The sequence below is a fragment of the Rhinolophus hipposideros genome, assembly GCF_964194185.1.
Source record: "Rhinolophus hipposideros genome assembly, chromosome: X".
Lineage (NCBI taxonomy): Eukaryota > Metazoa > Chordata > Mammalia > Chiroptera > Rhinolophidae > Rhinolophus > Rhinolophus hipposideros.
Genome location: NC_138046.1, coordinates 56,804,175 through 56,826,643, shown reverse-complemented (window position 1 = coordinate 56,826,643; position 22,469 = coordinate 56,804,175). Strand labels below are relative to the sequence as shown.

At 42.9% G+C, this 22,469-nt stretch overlaps 2 protein-coding genes across 7 annotated transcripts in view; one reads left to right on the top strand and one right to left on the bottom strand.

The window, feature by feature from the left end:
* Positions 1–8,946, top strand: part of SRPX2 (sushi repeat containing protein X-linked 2) — a 35,257-nt gene extending 26,311 nt beyond the window's left edge. The window contains exons 5-11 of one of the 2 annotated variants that reach the window (XM_081043277.1): positions 187–363; positions 665–791; positions 951–1,072; positions 2,164–2,343; positions 2,675–2,808; positions 4,956–5,077; positions 6,145–8,946. In XM_081043277.1, the coding sequence (XP_080899403.1) occupies positions 187–363; positions 665–791; positions 951–1,072; positions 2,164–2,343; positions 2,675–2,808; positions 4,956–5,077; positions 6,145–6,325 (1,043 nt within the window). In that variant the 3' untranslated portion in view covers positions 6,326–8,946. The remainder of the gene's footprint in view (positions 1–186; positions 364–664; positions 792–950; positions 1,073–2,163; positions 2,344–2,674; positions 2,809–4,955; positions 5,078–6,144) is intronic. The other variant, XM_081043278.1, reaches the window with a different exon arrangement.
* The window catches only part of SYTL4 (synaptotagmin like 4), a 76,254-nt gene continuing 55,377 nt past the window's right edge, over positions 1,593–22,469 (bottom strand). For 3 of the 5 annotated variants that reach the window (XM_081043268.1, XM_081043269.1, XM_081043271.1), the window contains 7 exons: positions 21,941–22,119; positions 21,542–21,644; positions 20,838–20,999; positions 15,947–16,055; positions 14,060–14,159; positions 13,093–13,301; positions 9,516–11,171 (listed from right to left, as the gene is read on the bottom strand). In XM_081043268.1, coding sequence (XP_080899394.1) covers positions 11,023–11,171; positions 13,093–13,301; positions 14,060–14,159; positions 15,947–16,055; positions 20,838–20,999; positions 21,542–21,644; positions 21,941–22,119 — 1,011 coding nt within the window. In that variant the 3' untranslated portion in view covers positions 9,516–11,022. Of the gene's footprint in view, positions 1,872–9,506; positions 11,172–13,092; positions 13,302–14,059; positions 14,160–15,946; positions 16,056–20,837; positions 21,000–21,541; positions 21,645–21,940; positions 22,120–22,469 lie in introns of those variants that run through there. The other 2 variants (XM_081043272.1, XM_081043270.1) reach the window with 2 other exon arrangements.

The window sequence follows — 22,469 nt, the reverse complement described above, 5'->3', positions numbered from 1 at the left end:
ATAATATAAAAATAAGAAGGCAATTAGAAAAAAGAGGTAATTAGGCAGAAAAATGTACGGGCAGTTTGGGGTAGGGTTTTCTATATTTTCTGCTGGTCTGATATGGTTCTCCCTGTGCTAGATGCCCAGGCATCACCTTCAGATAGCCCCGCAGGCCACTGAGCTTGTCACTTGGTTCTCTCTTAGAGATGAGATGCCACGCATTGCCATTCATCACGAGTGGCACTCACACTTGCACAAATGGGGTGCTTCTTGACTCCCGCTGTGACTACAGTTGTTCCAGTGGCTACCACCTGGAAGGTGACCGCAGCAGAATCTGCATGGAAGATGGGCGATGGAGTGGAGGCGAGCCTGTATGTGTAGGTAAATGCTGCTTGCTCCCAGTTGCCCTGCTGCAAACAGCCACCCTGGTATGATGTCCACAAAAGAAGTGGAATTCTCACCACAGAAGGCATTCCTGCTTGCTATGAGGGTGGCACTCTGGGCACATGCTTAATGAAGTGATCGCTTCCTCTGCAGCTGGGCTTCCTTCCCCAGTTTCACTAAGCATCTTGAACAGAGACTGCATCTTTTACCTACCCAGTGGTGTGGTATTGCTTCTATGGGTTCCCTCCAGGGAAGGCAGGGGGCCCACAAGCCAGCACCTGATTTCTGACCTTGGCAGACATAGATCCCCCCAAGATCCGCTGTCCACACTCACGTGAGAAGATGGCAGAGCCGGAGAAACTGACTGCTCGAGTATACTGGGACCCACCCTTAGTGAAAGATTCTGCTGATGGTACTATCACTAGGTGAGTAACAGATGCCCCTTATGCCTCACAACAGCTTTTCCCAGGCTCTCAGGCTGCCAACACTGAACTGAAAAGGCTGAGGCTGTAGTGATGATGTGCCCCAGACCCAGATCCTAAGGGTCTCTTTCCTCAGTGGTTCTTTCACTCTGTCCCATGCAGGGTGACACTTCGGGGCCCTGAGCCTGGCTCTCACTTTCCCGAAGGAGAGCATGTGATTCGTTACACTGCCTATGATCGAGCCTACAACCGGGCCAGTTGCAAGTTCATTGTGAAAGTACAAGGTCAGAAAGAAGTCTTCCTTTTCCACATTGCTCACTATTCCTGCTCTGCCCTGACCCTCTAGATGCCCACCACAACCCTCTCCTCTGTATGCCTGAAACCAACACCTCATTTAAATTAGGAGAGGGCAAAAACAAGTTCACGAACCAGGGTCATTCAGGAAGCCTGCATGACATGTGCATACACGTTTCAGAAACTCTGACTCCCCAACACGATTTTCTCATTCTCCTAAATCTAGATAAAATTCACCAAGATACTCTGTATCTATTTCTTTTCTTGGCCTTCTGATTATCAAATCTAATCAGTCTTCATTCGCCTCTGCTGAAATTGGTGGTGTTGCCTGCCTGATTCTTCTTTGTTTTGTGTTGTATTGTTTTGTTTCGCTTTTTTCATTACAAAAAGGGTTCACACTCATTTCTGAACAGTTGGGAAGTAAATAAATACACAAAGGGAAAAAAATCTATTATCCTATCATCCAGAGGCACTTATTAATCTTTCGGTATTTTTTTTCCATTTTTTTTTATCTTCACATACTTTAAAAATACATATAGTTGACATCATGCTGTATATCTACTCTTAGATTACCCTTTTTAACTTTTCATTATAACACAAGTAATTTTCCCATGTTCTTTAACATTTTTTCAGAAATGGTTTTAATGACAGCATAATAATCTACTTCTAAGAATATATTCAAATTTGCTTAACACTTCTCCCATTGATGGATATTTAAGTATCCTCAAATTTATTTTTTGTTATTAAAGTAATTTTGTACGTCATCTTTATGCAGGGTGTCCACAGAGTCTGAAAACAAAAACAGTAATATTTATTTTGCAGATTAATAAAGCCTTTTGATGACAATATGTATACTCACTTGTACTAACAGATTTTATGAATGCCTTTGTCTACATTTCAAATTTAATCCCTTAAGAAAGGGGAATTCTGGCTCTATCTCTGGCCATTGGAAACACAAGGAAGTCATTCATTCTGATCCCCCTAGATCTCCTGATCTGGAAAACACAGCGTGGGCACCCTCTTAGCCTTTTGTTCCCTAAAAGAGATACCATGCATCCTAACTCGGACTCCTCCCTGACAGTAAGACGCTGCCCAACTCTGACACCGCCACAGCATGGGTACCTCACCTGCACCTCAGCCGGGGACAACTATGGTGCCACCTGTGAATACCACTGTGATGGAGGTTACGAGCGCCAAGGGACCCCCTCCCGGGTCTGTCAGTCCAGCCGCCAGTGGTCAGGATCACCACCCATCTGTGCTCGTGAGTGAAACCAGGGAAAGTGGACATATTGATCAGGGCTACTTTAGAGGACCTCCCTCTGTGGATGGCACAGGGGTCCAATAGCAGTGTGTATGAAGTGGGAAAGGGGTAGGGGGTGCTGAAGTGTGTTTAAGGGCCAATGATCTCCCTCAGAATACTCCAAGATGAAGGGCTTAAAATCTCCAAGTGTTATTTCAGGATTTTCCCCAAGGAAAGGGAGAAACAACCCAAAAGAGTTAACCTGAATGACTAGAACTCTTCAAGATGTTGTTACCCATGCTGGGATGAAAGAGAAGTCCATACCCTCACTGGCCATCTGCTTCTGCTCTAGCTATGAAGATTAATGTCAATGTTAACTCGGCTGCTGGCCTTCTGGATCAGTTCTATGAGAAACGGCGCCTCCTCATCATCTCAGCTCCTGATCCCTCCAACCGATATTATAAAATGCAGATCTCTATGCTACAGGTGAGACCCACTGCCCTAAGTAGAACTTAGCTCCTTTACATAGCCTCTAACCCCACCCTGTGACTCCCTTACCTCTTCTAAATGTAAGAGTTGCTCTTTCTGCAGCATAAACCCTACTTCCTCAAAATTTTTGTGGACAGCATTTGATCAGTTTTACTGCAGACAAATTTAGCACATTTAAAAAACTGCTGTTTTTACTAAAAAGGCAGCGAGGCCCCTGGAATGGTGGGTGTGGCTTGCAGGGGGCTTGGTGAAGGATGGGAAGGGAGTGTGCCAGAGCACTCTAGAAAGACTTGTAAGACAGGTATGATGAAATGTAAACGTTGGGAATAAATTATATTTATGTTCTCAAGGAATAATAGCTCTAACAAACACTTAGATGGTTATACAGGTACAGCTGTATAAGCCTGTGCTTTACACAGTCATTTAATTTTCACAACAACCCTTAAGAGGTAGGTACTATTACTGTCCTCATTTTAAAGGTGGGGAAATTGAGGCATAGAGAGGTTAAAGATTTGCCCAAAGTCACTAGCTATTAAGTGGCTGAGCCAGGATTGAACCCAGCAGTCTGACTCCAGGATCCACACACTTAATTAACCCTAATAGTAGCAGAAGAGAAGGAAAAGTGTCGTATTATTTCAAAGTAAAATGAGGGAGTTGCACGATGATTTTTAACATACGAGATACCCAGCCAAAGCCACTTGTGGGAGGAGAAGTGGATGAGACAGAGTAAGTACGATTGTTGGGACTTATAAAAAGAATAGACTAGGTTCTTGAAAAGAACTCAGGGTATGAAGACACGACTAAGAGAACCAGCTCTGACGAGCTGCAAAAGGGGCTGGATACCCAGGTAAAAGAAGAAACTATTTAGGGGGTTTCTAAAGGTTGAATCTTACAAGTTGCCAAGTTAATACTCAGAGGCCCATGATGGAAGCAGCTTTATCAAAAAGATGACCCTGGGTATCTAGACCAAAAATGACCTAGTTCCTCCAGAGATCAAAAAAAGGCAGACAAAGGCAATACCTCAGTTTGAACAGGAAGCAAGAACAGGAACAGGAATGAGCCCGTGAGGCTAGTGACGCTGTAGATCAGGACTAAAGGAATAGCCTGCGGCTCAGACAAGGGGTGGAGTGTTCACTGTGGCTTTAAACCTCACCCCAGGTGACTGGTTAAGAGGTGACCCTGAAGGACAAGGTAGGACAAAGAGCCAGGGGAGGGTTACAGGGTGCCCTGCCTAGAGGGAGGAAGGCAACAAAAGGTAATGAAAAGAGCACCAACTGAGTGAAGGCCCAGGCCATGGAGCCTAGTGGTAAGGAGCACACACTTGGGTAGGTTGTGGCAGCACTAAATTTAAATCTTGGCTCAGTATCCCATTGTCATGCAAATTTGGGCAAGTTAGTTTTTCCTCTACAGTGTAAAAAGGATATCACCTACCTTGTTAGGGGTGCTGTGAGGATTAAATTAGATTATGCCTGCAAGGCATTAGGTATGCATGTTCAGTAAACAATAGCCGTTAGTATCATATATCAATAGCTATCAATTAAGAATCTATGTAGCTTCCAGTTGTAACATAAATACATCCTAGGTATGTAATGCACAGCATGGTAACTATAGTTAATAATACTGTATCATATATTTGAAAGTTGCTAAGATAGTAGATCTTAACAGTTCTCATCACAAGAAAAAAAGCTGTAACTAGGCATGATGATGGATGTTAACTGGACTTATTGTAGTGACCATTTCACAATATATATACAAATACCAAATCATTATGTTGTACACCTGAAATTAATGTTATATGTCAATTAGTATCTCAATTTTTTAAAAAAAGAACCCATAGTTTAAAACCTATGTAAAACTAAGCAAGGAGAGATTACGTTCCTGCAATTCATCAATGACATTACTCTTTTCTACCTCACATGGTGTAAGCAGTTTTGTACACTTCATTAAAATAAAGGCAACACTGTTAGGGCAGGTACTTCAAGAATGACAAAGGGGAGAGGTTGTAGACCCCATCGTGTGATGGCTGGGGAAGAAACCTATCCTTTCCCAGACTGCCTCAATTTGGTCCCAGGAGGAATCGGCTGAGTAGCCTTAGGTTTGAGTCTGAGAGAGCCTGTTCCATAAAATTGTCTCTCCCCTCCCAGCAATCTATCTGTGCGCTGGACCTGCGGCACGTGACCATCATTGAACTGGTGGGGCAGCCGCCTCACGAGGTGGGGCGCATCCAGGAGCAGCAGCTGTCTGCCAACATCATCGAGGAGCTCAGGTCCAGGCTGGGGGGCCACAGGAAGGGGTGGGCAGAAACCCTAGGCAGGACACTGGCAACAGGAGGGTTGTGGGAGAATCGGCGACAGTACTCTTGGGGCATTCCTTGTGCTTGAACTCTTCGGATGCATTAGGTAAGACGAGAGAGTGGCAAGACATCGGAATCAAATTGGGTGACTTCAAATACAGATGGCCAGGCCCCACCCCAAGACACCTTGGGACTGTGCACCTCAGGTGACTGAAGCACAGCCAGAGCTGACACACAGACCCAAACATGACTCAGATAAGCCCCTGATCCTGTTGCCTCATGCCTCTCTTCGCCTTGTCTCAAAGAAGCAAAAGGCATCTTTAGGCATTGAAACCTGAATTGCACCCATCTACCCCTGGGGGAAGAGCTGACTATAGGTGACAGGTGGCAGAACTTGATTTTTTCATTATCTATCCATTATCACCTTTCCAATGCCTCCAGATATACTCAGAACCAATAAAGCCATCACAGCTCTATTTTCTAGAAACAATATATGTCTCTAGGGCCCAGTCTCAGTGGGGACAGAAAAGATTCAGTACCAGGTAGGAGAGAGACCCAGGAAACAAACGCGAAGGAGACTGCAGATAGGAGAGTTGACCAGGTGATACTGATCAACTTCAGGGCCGCCATGGATGGCTGTGCAGGTTATGCTCAGCCCATCTCTGGAAAACACCAGTCACATTGCAGTGCACGTGACTGGTGCTCCCTCTACTTATTCCATGCAGCCCACATAGCTATATGTGATAGCCTCACTTACAGGGTCCTGTGAAGGAAGCCCAGCCTGGTAACAAAGAAGCTGCTCCATCTGGGGTGAGGAAAAGACAGCTTAGCAGAGTCAAGCACATAAGGGTAGCAAGACTAGGGTCTGAGCATAGAAAAACAAAGGGGCTTGAGCTAGGTAATGGAGGGGATGACAAGGGATCGATCGGGTGGGGAAGGAATCAGTCTATCAGCGGAGCTGTGAAAGGTCAGAGGGTAGTAGAACCTGGTGGGATGGAGCCCAAACAAGGTCTCACACCTCCCTTGGCCCTTCTCTCTAGGCAATTCCAGCACCTCACTCGCTCCTACTTCAACATGGTGTTGATTGACAAGCAGGGAATAGACCGGGAACGCTACATGGAACCTGTCACCCCTGAGGAAATCTTCACATTCATTGATGATTACCTACTGAGCAACCAGGAGCTAACCCAGCGCCAGGAGCAAAGGGACGTATGCGAGTGAACTTGAGCCAGGGCATGGTTGAGGTCAAGGGAAAAGCTCCCCTAGTTGGCTGAAGCTGGGACCTAATCAAAGGAGAAAATGGTTTCCCACAGTTCTAGGAATGGGACTCTGAGGTGGATGAGGTTCCCCAACCCCAGGACATTTCCGGGCACCTTTTTAGGGCTCTGTAATAGTTTCCCTAAGCAAGTCTCTGCTTTAGGTAGCACTGGAGGAGCATCAGAAGCTAGACAGGGACTGAGAACAGGCCCTGGGCAGCGGGTTGGGGCGGCAGAAGGTCTTCCTTCCCTAATTTGGGCCTCTGCTCAGCTCTCCAAAGTCTTCCAGATAAGTAAATCCGAAGTTCATTCACTAACTGGCTGTGTTTTAAAGGGTTCCTCTATCCTGAGGTGACAACAGAGGGCAGCACCATCACAACAGACAACCAGGACATTTCAGCAAATGTAGCTGGATTTTCCTCATAGGTTAACTAGCATTGGAGGTATTGTGACTCTAATACACATGTACCTCTTTCAAAAACCAGAAATGAGGCAACCCATTATAGATCTGAAGCCTACTGAAACCAATGGGAGCCATGGACTTCCCTTAAGGAGAACTAGTACTTCTCTTCTGGGAAGTTCTCTGCCTCATCTGCATTAAGGTCACTGGCCCTGGGGTGGCAGAGAAGTCATCTATCATTTGATGTTTATCATGTGGAAACCCACTGTTAAAAAACAAGAAACAGGCCAAAATGGAGTCACTTTTGTCAAGCCATGTCACCAAACCAAAACTTAATAACTAAACTAATTGCAGTTTCAGCCTCTCCCGGGAGTGGGATTTTAAACCAATCAGTCTGAAATTTCCTGATCAATACTAGTGAGGTAATCTGCATGATAAAATCCCTGCAATGCCCTTTGTTCTAAAAGCAATCCTTTCTTTTGCAGTAACTCCCCTGCCACATCCTTTCGCTTATAAAAACTTCTCATTTCCCACAATTCATGACTTGCTTAATAAAGCCAATAAGATCTTCAAATTTTTTTAAAAAACATATTCTTGGACTTGTCATTTCCCGTTAGGACTTTAAGCTACAAATGTTATGTTAACCATTGCTTCACCCCAAAATTAGAAAAATGCTGCAATGGGAGAGAGCTTGGGAAGAAAAAGCAGGCCAGAGCAGAATGCTTTTTCCTGGCCCCTCCAGCTGGCTCATGGGCAACAATCTCTTCTTATTGAGGCTCCAGTTCCATAGCAAAAGGTAGCTCATGCTGTCTCTTCCTCAGGGGAGTTCCCTGCTCGTGATTTAGAAAATCTTGAAAGCACCACTGCAAGCCTCTGTAAAACTAAATAGTGGAGAAGAAAAACAGACAGATTCAGCCTCACGTATTCACTTCATCAGAAAATCACTTTTAAGAGGTAAGCACAGAGCAAGTGGCAGCTACAGCAGTGCTAAGTTTTGCCTTAAGAGCCAGGCCTGAAATTAAATTTGAGGCTGGGCTATTGGGAAATGGGGCCACACTCAGACCCCTGCTCTGGCTTCAGCTGCATTCAGTAGTGCAGCAGTGTTTGAAAGAAAAGCATTCTTCCCGTGCTGCTGAGAACCTCCTGTTCTACACTCATGAAACCCAGTGTCATGGTTAAGACCCAGAAGCCTTTCTTCTGCTCTACCCAGGGGGTCATCAGTGGAAAATCAGAGGAGAGAAGGAAGCAGGCTGAGTGGAGAGGCAGAGCTAATAATGCTCGAGCACTCACTGTATGCCAGGTGCCATTCTAAACATTCTACCTACCGACTCTGAAATCTTCACAAGAACTATATAAGGTAGGCACTATTATTAGTCCCATTTTTCAGTTGAGGGAACTGCAGCACAGAGAGGTTAGGCAAGTTGCCTAAGATCAGACAACTAGTAAGTGGCAGAGTAAGTGGGATTTAAACACCAGCATTCTGGCTCCCGAGTCGATGTTCTTAAACATTATGCTATATGCCTCTACTTCTTTTTCTACTTCTCATTTAAAGACAGTTGACAGTTCCAAGCAAGGAAAAGGGTTTCACCTTCTATACATAATGCTACTCAGACACAAGACTCAGAATAGGCCCAGGAGGAAGGAGGGAAATGGAAGGCTCTCAACCCAATAAAATTCACTCTCCACAGCAGAGCGATGGGACATAAATCATGAGCCCAGAACATACGGGAATAGTAGTGAGTCAGAGAGAAGCTGCTTCCATGGGGGTAGGAGGGGGAGGAGTAGTGGAAATCTCTTTTTTAAAATGCAAAATCAAAAGTTAGGCAGTTGCTGAGTGGAATGGGACATGGAGGAAATTATCAAACTTAGAGCAAAAAGGTCCCTTTCTCCCTCTTCCCTCCAGGGAAATATGAGTTTTGAAAGGCAGGAGGCAACTTATGGGCAGAAGGCAAAATACAATGAGTTAATGTGGGAAGTCTCCAGTCAGAGAGTCTGTGGTTCCAAAGGCAAAGATTACATGTCAGGCAAGATGAATGTCCTTCCTTGTCTTTATCACTAACACACCGAGTGGCAAACCAGCCATGTGGGCAGGTCAAAGGCCCAATGATAACATGAGGAGGCCCAGTGCCTCCTAAACAGAGTTCCCACCTGGGCCTGACTTTCACATATAAATGCTCCTCTAGCTTAAAAAAATTGAAAAGCTTTGGTTTTGTTTTATTTTAATGAGTAGTCAAGGCAAGTCAATCTTACGTTCTTTAGGTCAACTTTTACTGTAACCTTCTTTGGATTATGATTGAAGAAATATTCACTCCTAAAGTAGGGGAAGAAGACAGCAGCAGAATCAGGCCCAGCCAGACCCAAAGGGGCTAGCCCAACCCCGACCCTGTACATACCTCTGTTTCTATTCTCTGTGCCCCTCTCGGCCCTCTCCCCAAGATATTCAATGGGGGTGGGGTGGGGGCACAAAGCTAAAGGAGGAGTTCCTTTGGTACTTGAGAAAGGGAAAGAAAAGTAGTGCCACTTTTAAGATGGCTTCTCAGTTCTTTCCCTAGATACCAAACACGAAGGATCAGAGCTCAGCGGAGGTATCGGGCAGCCACGTGGGGACATGGACATTTGCTTTGAATCAGCACAGGATGGGTAGGGAAGGACGTTTGTCACTTTCGTTCTTATCTTTCAAGCCACATGAAAAGCAACAACAGTAAATCAGACATCAGAGACAAAAGCACCTATAGAACTAACAAATGCAAACACTTGACTAATGAAAACATTTTATTGAAGAACACACACATTTCTGGGGTTAGAGAACAAAGGATCAAGTTACAGCCCAGGATCCCAAGTTATGCCTTCCATTGCAATATCAAGCCACACCAAATAAACCTTTTAAAAACACTCCTCCATTAAATGCATGCATACAACAGAAACTATCCAGCTGCCCTCAATCCAGCGGCCTCCTAGGAGAGTCAGCTAGGAGCCAAATGGACTGACAGGGATTTCTTCTCTCACAGAGACTCCTTTCACAAACGACTTTGTGTAGATAGACTTGGAGGAATAAAAAGATCATTTTGGAACAGTGAGTGTCAGAAAATGAACCTTAAACCACCAGACCCTTCTTAGAAAGGTCTCAATATACGGCACCCATGTTACATGTAGGTCAAGTTCAGGAAACAATAGAAAAAATAAGCACTGAACTCACTTCAAGAAGGAAGCCAGAGTAACTGGGAGCTTCTCTGAACACATTCTGTTGGAGCACTAACAGTACCCAACCTGGAGAAACACTGGACCAGTTTAGACAGTACGTGGCTATTCTGGCTGGCATCATGGTATAGAGGCCATAGTCTGTGTGGTAACATATCGCAGACACAAATGCTAAGAAAGATGTGGTACATGATGAGAGTGAAGATGTCTTGCCTTTCGTTAGAGAAATGAGGAGCTCTCCAACAACTGTTGTATCAGTTTAAATGCAAAGAATTCAACACAGACTGGAAGACACTTCACCCTCAGTCACTCTGGTCCCATGGGATCACCAAGAAGCACTTGCTGCGCACGTCCATGACTCCATCAAAAGGCCATGATTTAACTAAAGTGCTTTTCTAAAGCAGCTCCATTATAAGGTCTAGTGAAGGTTTCTAGAACCAGAAGGAACTGAAGAATTTTCTTAACATTTCAAAGAAAACCGTTAGACCCAAGCAAGGTAGAAACTGCTTAAAAACAAGAGAAGTTAAAATCCAAGTTTCTTTAATGTATCAAGGCAGAAAATGAGTTAAAGGCACACATTAGAGAAGGAGAGGGCCTACTCACCTCTCTCTCATCTTCTCCTCATTAGTAACCCAACCCTGCGTCCCAGAGCCTTTGCCTCAGACCAGGAACACCTTGAAACATAGATTGGTACTAATGCCAGAGGTAGCCGTGGCTTCCGGGCGAGTAGGAACAAGGATAGTAAGATGGGAGATAAAACATTGTTTTAAAAGATTTCATAAGTTAATTAAGCCTCAGAAAGATATAAGAAACAATGGACTCTGAAAGTATACTAGATCATGCACAAATAAAGAACATTTTGAAGAGATCCTAATTCTTGAGCCCACTTTCAAAAGGGGAACAAGTCTGCATCACCCTACCACAATGAGACCTGTAGAAATACATGTTTGTACACACACACATACATAACACACACACATTAAATTATAAATCTTTGCTCTTGGGTTCTTCACTTCCTCTGATTTTCCCTGGCCAGGGCTTGGCCTGCAGAGAAGGGCAGGTACTCATAAGCCCAGCTTTTGCTTGGCCATCGAGGAACGGAGCTGCAGAGTCCCTTCCGCCCAAGACCCTGGGTACTGTCGCATCTTCTGCCACAGGCTCACTTCTTCCCCAGTCGAGTCCATCCAGTCCACCACTTCCCCATTACTGATTCCTGAGGAGAAACACCAGAGGAGGCTGAACAGGGGCCCCACTCCTCAGCCCACTGGGAAAGATGGGTCATACAACAATGGCAGCCACCCCATAAAAGACAGTGTGCTACGAAGATGGGCTGATGGGGACAGCAGACTGGAAACTGTTCCTTAATAATCCTGCACTATTTCTGTGCTCCCGAGGCTCTATAAAGAGACTTCAGGTTGATAAAATGGGACTCCAAACGGCACACAGTAGCTAAAGACCTCTTATTCTGAGGTTGGTGTGGAGCTCTGGTGTCTGACACCTCATGCCAGAGCTACTGCCCTTCTGTTACTGTCAACTTGACTGGATTAAAAAACAAAAAAAAAAGAACAAAAAAAACTGAAGAAGCTGAACACCGTTTTCTCCAGCTGTAGACTCCGGGCCTTAAGTTAGGATTGTATGTGGCCTCGTTCCTATTCTCTTGTACATACATTCATTCAACAAACATTTATTAAGTGCTTACTGTGTGCCAGTCCTCTTCTAGGCTCTGGGAATACAGTGGTAAACAAAACGGAAAATGTATGCCCACAGGTAGCTTCCATTTGAACAGGAAAGACAGAAAATATACAAGTAAATCAACAAGAGTATTTCAGATAGTGGGGTAAATGTGATGAAGTTAATAAACAAGGTGATTTGGAGGGCCTAGATCTTTTAGATGGAGTGGTCTGAGGGCCTCTCTGAGAAGGAGACTTTTTAGTCAAGATCTGAAGGATGGCAAGGAGCCGGCCTTTCCAGACAGGGGGAACACTAATTGCCGAGGTTATGAAGTGGGAACAAGCTTGCTATATTTGGAGAGGAGAAAGAAAGTCACTGTGGTTGGAGCACAGTGAGCAAGCAGGAGAGTGATACAGGGTGGATCATAAAGGAAGAGAGAAGGTCTAAATCAGATGGGGCCTGGAGGCACAGTGAGAACTTTGGATTGTTTTCTAAGCACAACAGGAAGCCACTGAACGGTTTTAAGCAGGGGACTGACACGAACTGGCTTACACTGGTAAAAGCGTCATCCTAGATGCTTTGTGTTAAATGCCTTGTGGGAGTTATTAAAATATACAAGTATTATTTAAGGCCACAGGAATGGAGAGACTAGAGAGAGAAAAGAAAAAGATGCCTTGAAAAGCACCAACATTCAGAGTTTGGGTATGGAATGAGAAACCCATCAAGAAAATTGAGGTGAGCAGTGAGTTGAAAGGGAATCAAGAGTGTAGTAGCAATGAAAGCTAAGTATTTCAAGAAAAAGGAAGTGATCAGGTACATTAAATAGCATTGAAAATTCTAGTAAGATGAAAACAAAAATTTGGCATGAGCAATTGCTCAGTGGAGTGGTGAGACAGAAGCCAGATCACAGTGGATTGAGGACTAAAGGAAAAGTGAGGAAGTGGAAACAATTCTTTCTAAGAAATTCGAGGGGAGATGTGGGGTCAAGGGAAGGTTTCTTTCTGTTTCTTAAGATCTGAAATACCAGAGCATATGTGTTTTCACCTCCAGTAGGGAGGCAGAGGGAGATGGAAGATGCCAAAAGTGAGGTCATTGAGAAGGTGAGGACACTTGGAAAGAGATCGGCCTTTGCCAGAAAGGGCCCTTCTTTCTTTGTATCAGGATGGAAGATGTAAATGGTAGGTACAGATATAAGTAAGTTTTCAGATGGTTTTGGTGGGAGGATGATGGTGTCCCTGGCAACCAGGGTCACATTTATCTGTACACATAACAGTGCATGAGCTCAGTCTTCCTCTAGGCCTGTACATAGTAGGCGCTCAGTAAATATTGGTGGAATGTTAACTTAAAGGAAAGAAGACAACTCCTGTCATAAAGATGCTCTATAGGGAAGGGCGTGGGTATATTAGGAGTCAAATGCAAGAGGCCTTTAAGAAAGACAGTGAGGAAAGGGGAGAGGCTCTCACCAGTGCCAACCCCCAGCCTGACCCCTCCCAGGAAGTCATTGCTGGCCAGGGGCTCCCGGTCCCACACAGTCAGTTCCAGGCACATGTGTTGTAGATCTTCCAGCCTCACTCCATTGTAGACAAATGTATGGTTGTAGTGGGGATTCAGGGTCTTCTTCATCACAGGAGTTTTACGCTTATTGGCCTTGTTCCTCATGGGAAGGAGGTATCTGGCAGAGGGCGGGGAGTAATCAACAACGCACTCAAAGCTGGCAGTGTCTATGTAAATTCCCCTTTCCCCTGCCACAGGCCTACCCCAGGAAAGTGACTCAACACTCGGATCCTAGTACACGCACTCCTGCCCTCGAATCTGCTGAAGCAGAGTGCCTGCTACCTCGACTACATGATTCACCTGATACAATTCATTCAGCCTGGAGAGCACGTTAACATAACGTTATTAGTGAGCTGTTATTTCTACTCTACCAAAAATGGGTTTTAAGTATTTGGTTCCATTTCTATTGGGCAAGGTCCTCTTTAAATAAAACCAACGGTAGTCACGATAGACACAGCTGAACATGATTTGTTAGAGAACTTAAGTCAGTGGGATGATCTGTAATTTGGGGAAAGCTGGCATTGCTTAAATATTGCAGGGAACAAAGTCATGAGTTCCCAAATCTTGACAATCAGGGAACAGATTTTTATTCAAGATCAATCAAGAGCATAAGTCTATAATAAAGGAAAAGTCAGACCGATCTGTCCACCACCCTCCTCTTCGGCAATGAGCACCACCGCCTAGTCCAAACTGAGCTCAGACCAGTGTAAACATGGTAGTGGGGGTTTTGCCATTATCCAATTTCAGGAACAAAGTTGGTTGCTGGAAGTGGTAGGACACACAAGGATAATATCCACAGAGAAAGGTTAAATTGGGTTTGTCTCTTAGCTCTCTTGTCCTGAAACTGGTTAGTTTGGTGCTGGTCCAGGGACTCACCCCTTGACAAAGCTGTCTGAGGTCCCTCCTGATTTGGCAGCCGTCAGGTTCCTGGCTTCTTTGATCCACGCTTGGAGCTCTCCCCCTTCCCCACCTTTACCTGTAAGGGATGTCAGCCACAGCAAGTGAGCCCCTACACCTCCAGATTTCTCCCGAGGTATATCTACACAGTCCTTCCTTTCCTTGCTCCTGAAGGCAGCAAGCTCAATAATAACTGGACCACACCTGACTTGGATTCTCAGTACCTCGTACAGTGCCTGACAGTAAGCAATAGGTGCTAAATTAATAACAACAGCAATGAATGCTTATTGAAAACTAGCTATGTGCCCGATTCTATGTTAAGCGTTTAATTCTCTAAACAATCCTATGAGATATATACCATTATCATTCTTGTTTTATAGATGAGAAAATTGAGGCTCAGAGAAATAAAGTTGTCTAATATTTGTTGAATGAATAAGAAAAAAAGAAGGACTCCTCCACTTGTGTTCTTGATCTCACCCTTACTTCACATGGGACATCATCAATTTCAACCCCCACCTCTCATTTTTAATATCTGTTCTCCACTGGTGCCATCCTCTCAGTCTAAATATATGCTAATCTCATCTCTCCTTTTAAAAAAATCTTTTAAAAACAAAATCTGCCTTCATTCTTATCTCATTTTCAAGCTATTTTTGATGTCTTTCCTTTCTTTCACCATCAATTATCCTCCAAAAAAGAGTCCACACTCAACACCTCTACTTCTCAGCCTACTTTCTAGTGAAATTTGGTTTCTGCTTCATCTAATCCACTGAGAATGTAATCTGCCGCCCATGAGCCATGTCTCTCAGTGGGCCTGGCCTTTCAGTAGTATGTCGATATTGTTGACAACCCCCGCTCCCTTCTTCAAGCTCTCTCTTGATAATACTCTAGCTCACTGGCTTTTCTGCTTCTTTTCATTCTTTATATCATTGCTGTTCCCTACGGTTCTATCCTTGCCTCTCTTCTCTAGTCATTCTGCACAACCTCCTTGGGGATGTCATTGATTCCCCACATCCTATAGTTAGAACTTGCTGCAGGTATCTTTTTAAGAACATTGGCTTCCCATTGCCAATGGATCAAGTTCAACTCCTTACCATTACATTCAAGGCCCTTTTCAGTAAGGCTCCAGCCTCATGAACAATTCCAATCCCACTCTCACACCTACATACCATAACTCCAGCCCCACCAAAATAAGTTCACTCCCTCACACTCACATACATCCCATATTTATCATGCTTTTTAAAAACATTTGCTCATGCTATCACCTCTCCTGGAAATGCTTTTCTCACACCATCCTCTTCCTTTTTTGCCTGGTAAAGTCTTAAGTCCCGTTTCATCATTACTTCCTCTTCAATGCTCTCCCAAATGTAACCAGACATAATCCATCACTCCTGTATCTGTGTTCTTTTAGCATATGACTGTCTTTCTTGCTAAATTAAGCTCCTCAAGGGAGGGTAAACGTCATCTCTTATTCATCTACACACCCAGAGTCTCTACCACAGTGCCTGGCACATTGATTTACTTTTCCTCAGCCTTCAACTTCCTGTCCCTCATACTTTGCCACCCCACTTTTTCTCAGCCCTAAAGTTTCTATTCTATTCTGCCCTCTTAGTAGCCTGCCACAGCTGGACCAAGACCAAGTCATGTTTAATGGCTTAAAATAATGGAATGCCAACCCTACGGCATTCCCTTCTGGTTGAAAAATGCAAAAAAGGCTTACTTAGTAAATAAAGGATACTTCCCTACAAGATGATCCCAGGCTCATCCCAATCTGGTCTCTCCAACAGTGCTACCCACCAGCCATCACCACCTCACACAGATCCTGTGCAGAATATAAGGGCTAAATCCAGGGCCCCCCAAAAAACTCACTCTTTTTCCGGTCACCTCCAACAGGGAGTTTGGAGGCTGGGATGTATTTCAATGAAACCACCAACTCGCCTTTGTGTGATAGCAAGCCAGTCGGGGACTCAGCACTGATCTGAAACACAGGGAGACCCAACAGGTCAAGCTGGGCTTCTCAGGAGTTGTGGGGACCTCTTGCTGAGGAGATTCTAAAATTACCCTCAACAACAGCTTCACAGCAATGAGGATCCTTCTCCTTATGAATACAATCCAGGGTCCCTAGGCCATGGCAGCCACAGGTTTCTAAGGCAGTTTCTTCAGGAGATGCAGAAGAACCAATAAAAGTCTTCTGCAATGCCCACTACTTTGCTACTTGGGTATATAGCTATTAGATTCCAAATACCCTCATAGGTCTTCCAGCACGGTTGCCACACAAACTCACAGGGGACTGACACCATGATGAAGGATCTTGCTACCAGCATTGTAAGTAATTGCCAAAAAGTGAAAACAACCTACATGTCAATTGACATAGAAAAGATTAAATGAGTAATTTTAATGCCTTCATACGGCATATGGTATGCAGTCATCAAAAGAATGCAGTGACTACACACGCTAACATGGAAAGATAGCCAAGATGTACTGTTAGGTCGCCAAAGCAAGACAGAAAAAGTATCCCACTTTCGAGGTCTGACAATTAAGTTCGCGAACTTGTTGCAATGATGTTGCTAACTTCTTTTGATATCAGAGGGATTAATCACTAAGAGTTTGTACCAACTGGGCAAACAGTTAACCAAGTTTACTATTTGAAAGTGCTGAAAAGGCTGCGTGAAAAAGTTAGACGACCTGAACTTTCTGCCAACAATTCAAGGCTCTTGCATCACAACAATGCACCAGCTCACACGACACTCTCTGTGAGGGAGTTTTTAGCCCGTAAACAAATAACTATATTGGAACACCCTGCCTACTCACCAGATCTGGCCCCCAGTGACTTCTTTCTTTACCCAAAGATACAGGAAATATTGAAAGGAAGACATTTTGAGGACATTCAGCACATCAAGGATAATATGATGACAGCTCTGATGGCCATTCCAGAAAAAGAGTTCCAAAATTGCTTTGAAGAGTAAACTAGGCGCTGGTATCAGTGCATAGCTTCCCAAGGGGAGTACTTCGAAGGTGACCATAGTGATATTCAGCAGAGGTATGTAGCACTTTTTCTAGGATAAGTTCGCGAACTGAACTGTCCGACCTCGTATATTAAAATATACACATATTTGCATGTGTGAATATGCATGTATGCAAATGATTATCATTATTATCACTTAAATAGTACTTAATTTGTGCCAGGCACTGTTATATCATTTTGTTTAATCCACAAGATAGTCCCTATGAGATACTATTATCCCTATTTAATAGATTATGGAACAGAGGAACAGAGAGGTTAAGTAACTTGCCCAAGGTCACACAGTTAGTAATTGGCAGAAGCAGGATTCGAATTCAGACAGACTGGTTCCAGAGTCCATGCGTTTAACCACTATACTACACTGCATAGAAAAATCCATAAGGATACAGACTAACTGAACACTTGTTTCTTCTAAGGAGGGGAGTGGAATGGGGAAAGGAAAGAGGGCTTTCAGTTTTTACTCTGTATATGTCTATAGTGTCTTTTTAATAAGAATGGCATGTACACTTGTGTGATCTTCAAAGATAAAAAAGTATTTTTTAAAATAGAGTTTACAAAGATTTGAGAGCTAGGTGCAATTCTGTTACAAGGATTTAAGTATGCCACAATTCTTAACTTTACACTTACTTACATTTTACTTTACATTTATTTATTTATATTTATGTATGTTACTTTTGATTAATTATCTCCACCACTGGAAGCGAAATGCCAGGAAGATGCAAATCAAGCCTATTTTTGTTCATCTTAGCATGCCTGACAGCAAAGTACCTGGCACTTAGCAGGTACTCCACAAATATTTACTGAATAAATGCAAAAGTGAATGAATGAACGTCTGGGATGAGCAGTAAGTGGCCTATCATCTTTGGCTGTGGGTGGCAGAACTGTGTCCCTCTATTGGCTCTCTTGGCATGGTTCTGTTCTTTATGCTTTGTATCCAGAACATGAGCTAGTACAGACTAGAGGTGCCCTATCACCTGCCTGTGTTCACTGAGGCTCCTCTAAACTAGGTCCTCACTACTGAGCATATCAATACCAGGATGGCATAATCCCCATGGGTTTGAAAAAATGTACCACATACCCAGAATGTACAAAGTTTAGTGTATGGGACAGATAGAAAAGAATAGGGAGGTAATGGTGGTCACCAGAGAGGAAGGGGGTGGGGGGAGGACAAAGAAGATAAAGGGGATCAAATACAAGGTGATGGAAGGAGACTAGACTTCAGGTGGTAAGCACACAATAGAGTATAGAGATGTTGTATTATAAAGTTGTATACCTGAAATTTATATAATGTTATTAACCAATGTTACCCAATCATTTCAATTGTTTTAAAAAAGAATGGGGGGCCAGATGCCAGGAGGAGAAAACTAACTGGGAGGCAAATGGACTACTGGGCCAAACAAGAAAAATCAGAGACAATAAATGCAGAATGTTTGAAGTTAAAATAGATATGTAACACTGAAGTGGTCTTTGCGTTGTTTATCAAATGTCTACAAAATTTTAACATCTAGATTGTGAATTAGAGTTTAGCCTTAGATGGAAATTCGCGTTATGTGTTTCAGTAGTACATTTTTATTCTGGCTCAAAATAATTACAAAGAGAAAATACTTCTATTTTGATGCTGGTTTTTCATTTGATGTAAGACATTTTTATTGGCATTGGTTAGTGATGATTTATACTAACATTTCCAATATCAACTGTAGGCCCTTGAGAGAATGACTTGCGTGCCAAATGCTTAAGAAATTCTAAATTTCTAATAATATGCTACAGTTTGTGATCATTGCTTTCCTGTTTTTATTAGTATTTAAAGGGACAGATTTAATGCTGTTACTATTTTTTTGGAGGGCAGTAGCTATCAAAATACTGGATACACATTTCCTTTGACTCAGCAATTCAACCACCAGAAATTTCTCCTATAGTTTACATTCACAAAAGAAGACCAAGCTATATTATAGCATAGGTTTAACAGCAAAAAAAAAAAAAAGCAAGCAAACAATTTAAATTTAAATGCCCATCAGTGGGGAAATGGTAAATAAATTATAATACAGGTACATGAAAGAATACTATACAGCAACTAAAATGAGATAGATCTGTAAGTGATGGCACAGAAAAACGTCCATAATAAATGATAAATTGTTTAATAAAAGAATCGAGACACACACACACACAAATGAGGTTTGTATGAGTCCATGTGTGTAAAAGGAAAAAGAATATAAATCCGTATGTGTACATCTGTGCTGCTAAATAGAAAATTTATATAAAGATATCCAAGTAGTTGTTAACACTGGTTATTTCTAGGGAATGAAACCTACTTTTCTTCTTATACATGTCTATGTTGTTTTAATTTTGAACCATGTACATATAAATCCTTTTATTCTTAATTTTCTTAATAAACAATATATATACATATATATGTATATATATGTGTGTGTATATATATGTGTATATATATATATGGTGCCAAAAAATGTACACACATTTTAAGAAAGAAAAACTGTATTAAAATCATAGTACTCAATATATACTGATAACAAAAGATGAATACAAGTCACGTTTGACTTCTGCAATTACAAGAGGTACTCAAAGTGGTTACCATTAGTGTCCAGACACTTCTGATTATGGCAAAGTACTGCTTGAGCAACGTTGACCAAAGTGTCCACTTGTATACATTTTTTTGGCACCCATGGTGCATATGTGTGTGTGTGTGTGTGTGTGTGTGTGTGCATATAGAAAAGTTCAAACATTATAAAAGGGCATATAGAGAAACCTAAATCACCCTCCCACCTCAGTCTCTCTTCCTAGAGGCAGCCACTTCTACTAGTATCTTGTCCATCTTTTCAAAGATATTTTATGCACCATACTATTTATAGCATTTAAAAATGCTAGTATAAATATGTTTTATGTTAACACATAATGTTATGTCTTTTTTAATTTAAATAAATTTTTAAAAATTAAAAACAAAAATGCTAGTGTAAAAACTTTTTTACAGAAGAACCTTGCCATTGAACAATTCTGATAATCAAGAAGTCTGTTTTGGCAACCTCATCTTAACCAGAATGATAGTAACCTATTGAATGTCCATTATGTGCCAGGCACTGATTTGTACTTTGCATACAATCCTGCAAAAGAGGAATAGTATTATCTCCATTTTATAGATGAAGAAACTAAGGCTCATGGAAATTAGGTGCCTTACCTAAATTATTTTATAAATTAGGTGATTTTGCCTGTTATTTGCCAGGATTTAAATCCAGGTCTGCACTCAGATCCCAGGCACACTGATACACTCTCCCCTGAGGTGCCATCCCCATTTCCCTGGCTTGTGTGACCAAGAGCACAAAACTTGGAACTCCATGAATTGCTTCACTTCCCACTTCTTTAGTGAAAAGGTTAGCTTGGAAAAGGAGTGATTAGGATACACCCAAAAGGTTAGCTTGGAGAAGAGGTGCAAGTTAGGATGTTAGAATGTGCCCAGACTCTGGAAGGTTCGGAGGCAAAGCTTGGCACATATATGAAATACTGTTCAAAGGAAAACTATGGCTTTATCTTTTGCCTGGCATAGGCAGAAGAGATGACTCACACTCGACACACAAATGCATGAGATTACTGTCAAACCCAGCAAGCCCAGCAGGGTGCGCTAGAACTCTACAGAAGACTGCATGTAAAGACGTTACCAACATATACCAGCAGAGGTCACTGCGAACAATTCTACCTCAGATCCAAACTACGTGAGTTGTTGACTACCTTTCCATGCAAAGGGAGGCAATGATCCAGTTTCTTATCAAGCTTCCAGGAATCCATCTGGACCTCTGCCTCTCCAAGGAAAGTGTTTCTGCCAAAACGACCATGATGCCAAACCGAGAACTGCAATGTCCTCTGGGCCAGGAGAGATTCTGGGATCTCATACTGTGAAAGAAAAGAGAAGCCCCAGAAAATTAGTTATTGACAATTCCTCAATAAAGATTATTCCAAAATCTGAGCAACCATATCCAAAGTGCATAGTCCTAAATATCAAATTACTCTAGTCCCTAAGCACTTTGAGTTTGCTCATTCAAAGCCTCCACTTACCCCATTTCACAAAATCCTACCATATTCCATGGGAGGACCTGGAAATTAATTTTTCCTTAAGTGGGTGAGAGAACACTGGAACACTACCCCCCCACCCTGCAAAACAAAAACAAAAACAAAGGTGCCATGGGTACTCCTGACCCCAAATGACTTTTTAAACTGAGATTTGTGGCCACGTGTATCTCCAACTTCACAACAAGACAGCCAGATCACCTTTGTTCTCTGGGAGTTCAGGATATGAACACATGCCCATAGTATAGCCTCAGACATAGACATGGCCACTCAAAACCATGTCAACCAGCCACATAGCCGAGGAATAGCTATAGCTTAGCGCACATGACAGAACAAGTTCTCCTTCCTTCAGGGTCTTAGATACTTACACTGAAGATCTCATCATATAGTGGATTGATGGTGTCCCGCTTGATGCTGGTTTTTCTTTTTCCTTGCCGGGACTTGTCAGGCAGAAGATAAGTCTTCACGTATCTAGAAACCAAGGAGAGTACTGAGTAATTCACTGTCTTCTCTCAACCCATTCTTCACTTCCCTGCTCTCCATATATATAAGCCATGACGAAATGAAAATGTCACATTGAGCCCTCTTAGACACGTCATTCTTGCATATTCCCAATCCTGGTCCCTTCCTCACACATCCTCTAACCACTCTCAGTCACACCTCTCTCTCTGCCCAGGAAGCAATAACCTCGGCTCAAGTGTGCCCAGATAGATGCCAGGGTCTAAGCTCTCATCTCAGAGGGTGAGTCAGGTTCTAGAAACACTCACGGATTAGAGCGCTTCTTGGCTTCATCGGCATAGGCCAGCTCGTGGCACTCCTTCACGTGGATGACCAGAGTCTGTGTTTGCTGCTCATACTTCAGGGAAAATGCAATCTTGCCAGTCACAAAGATGTTCCCGAAATCACCAGCTTCGCTATAGATGCTCATCATGCTGCCAATTGTACTCTGAAGATAAAGACCCACAAACATCTGACAAGGGCATACTCCCCTGCCCACATTGCTCACATCTTTCCTCATGATAAAGCCATAGTCACTGAACAAAACAAGTTTCAAAAGCCCCTGCAACAAGCCAGTACTGACAACAATTTTGTACCCAGAGTACAAGAGAAAGCTAGGAGCATACTCCCAATTGTTCAGTGTAATAAATCAGCTCATGGATCACCCAGGCTTTAGCTTCTCCTCTTTCCCTCCTTTGACACATTTTATTGTTAATTTTCACCTGTCCCAGAAGGTGAGCAAGGTGTAGAGGTAAGGCAGACCTAAGTCCATTTTTGGTATATGTTATATATGCTAAA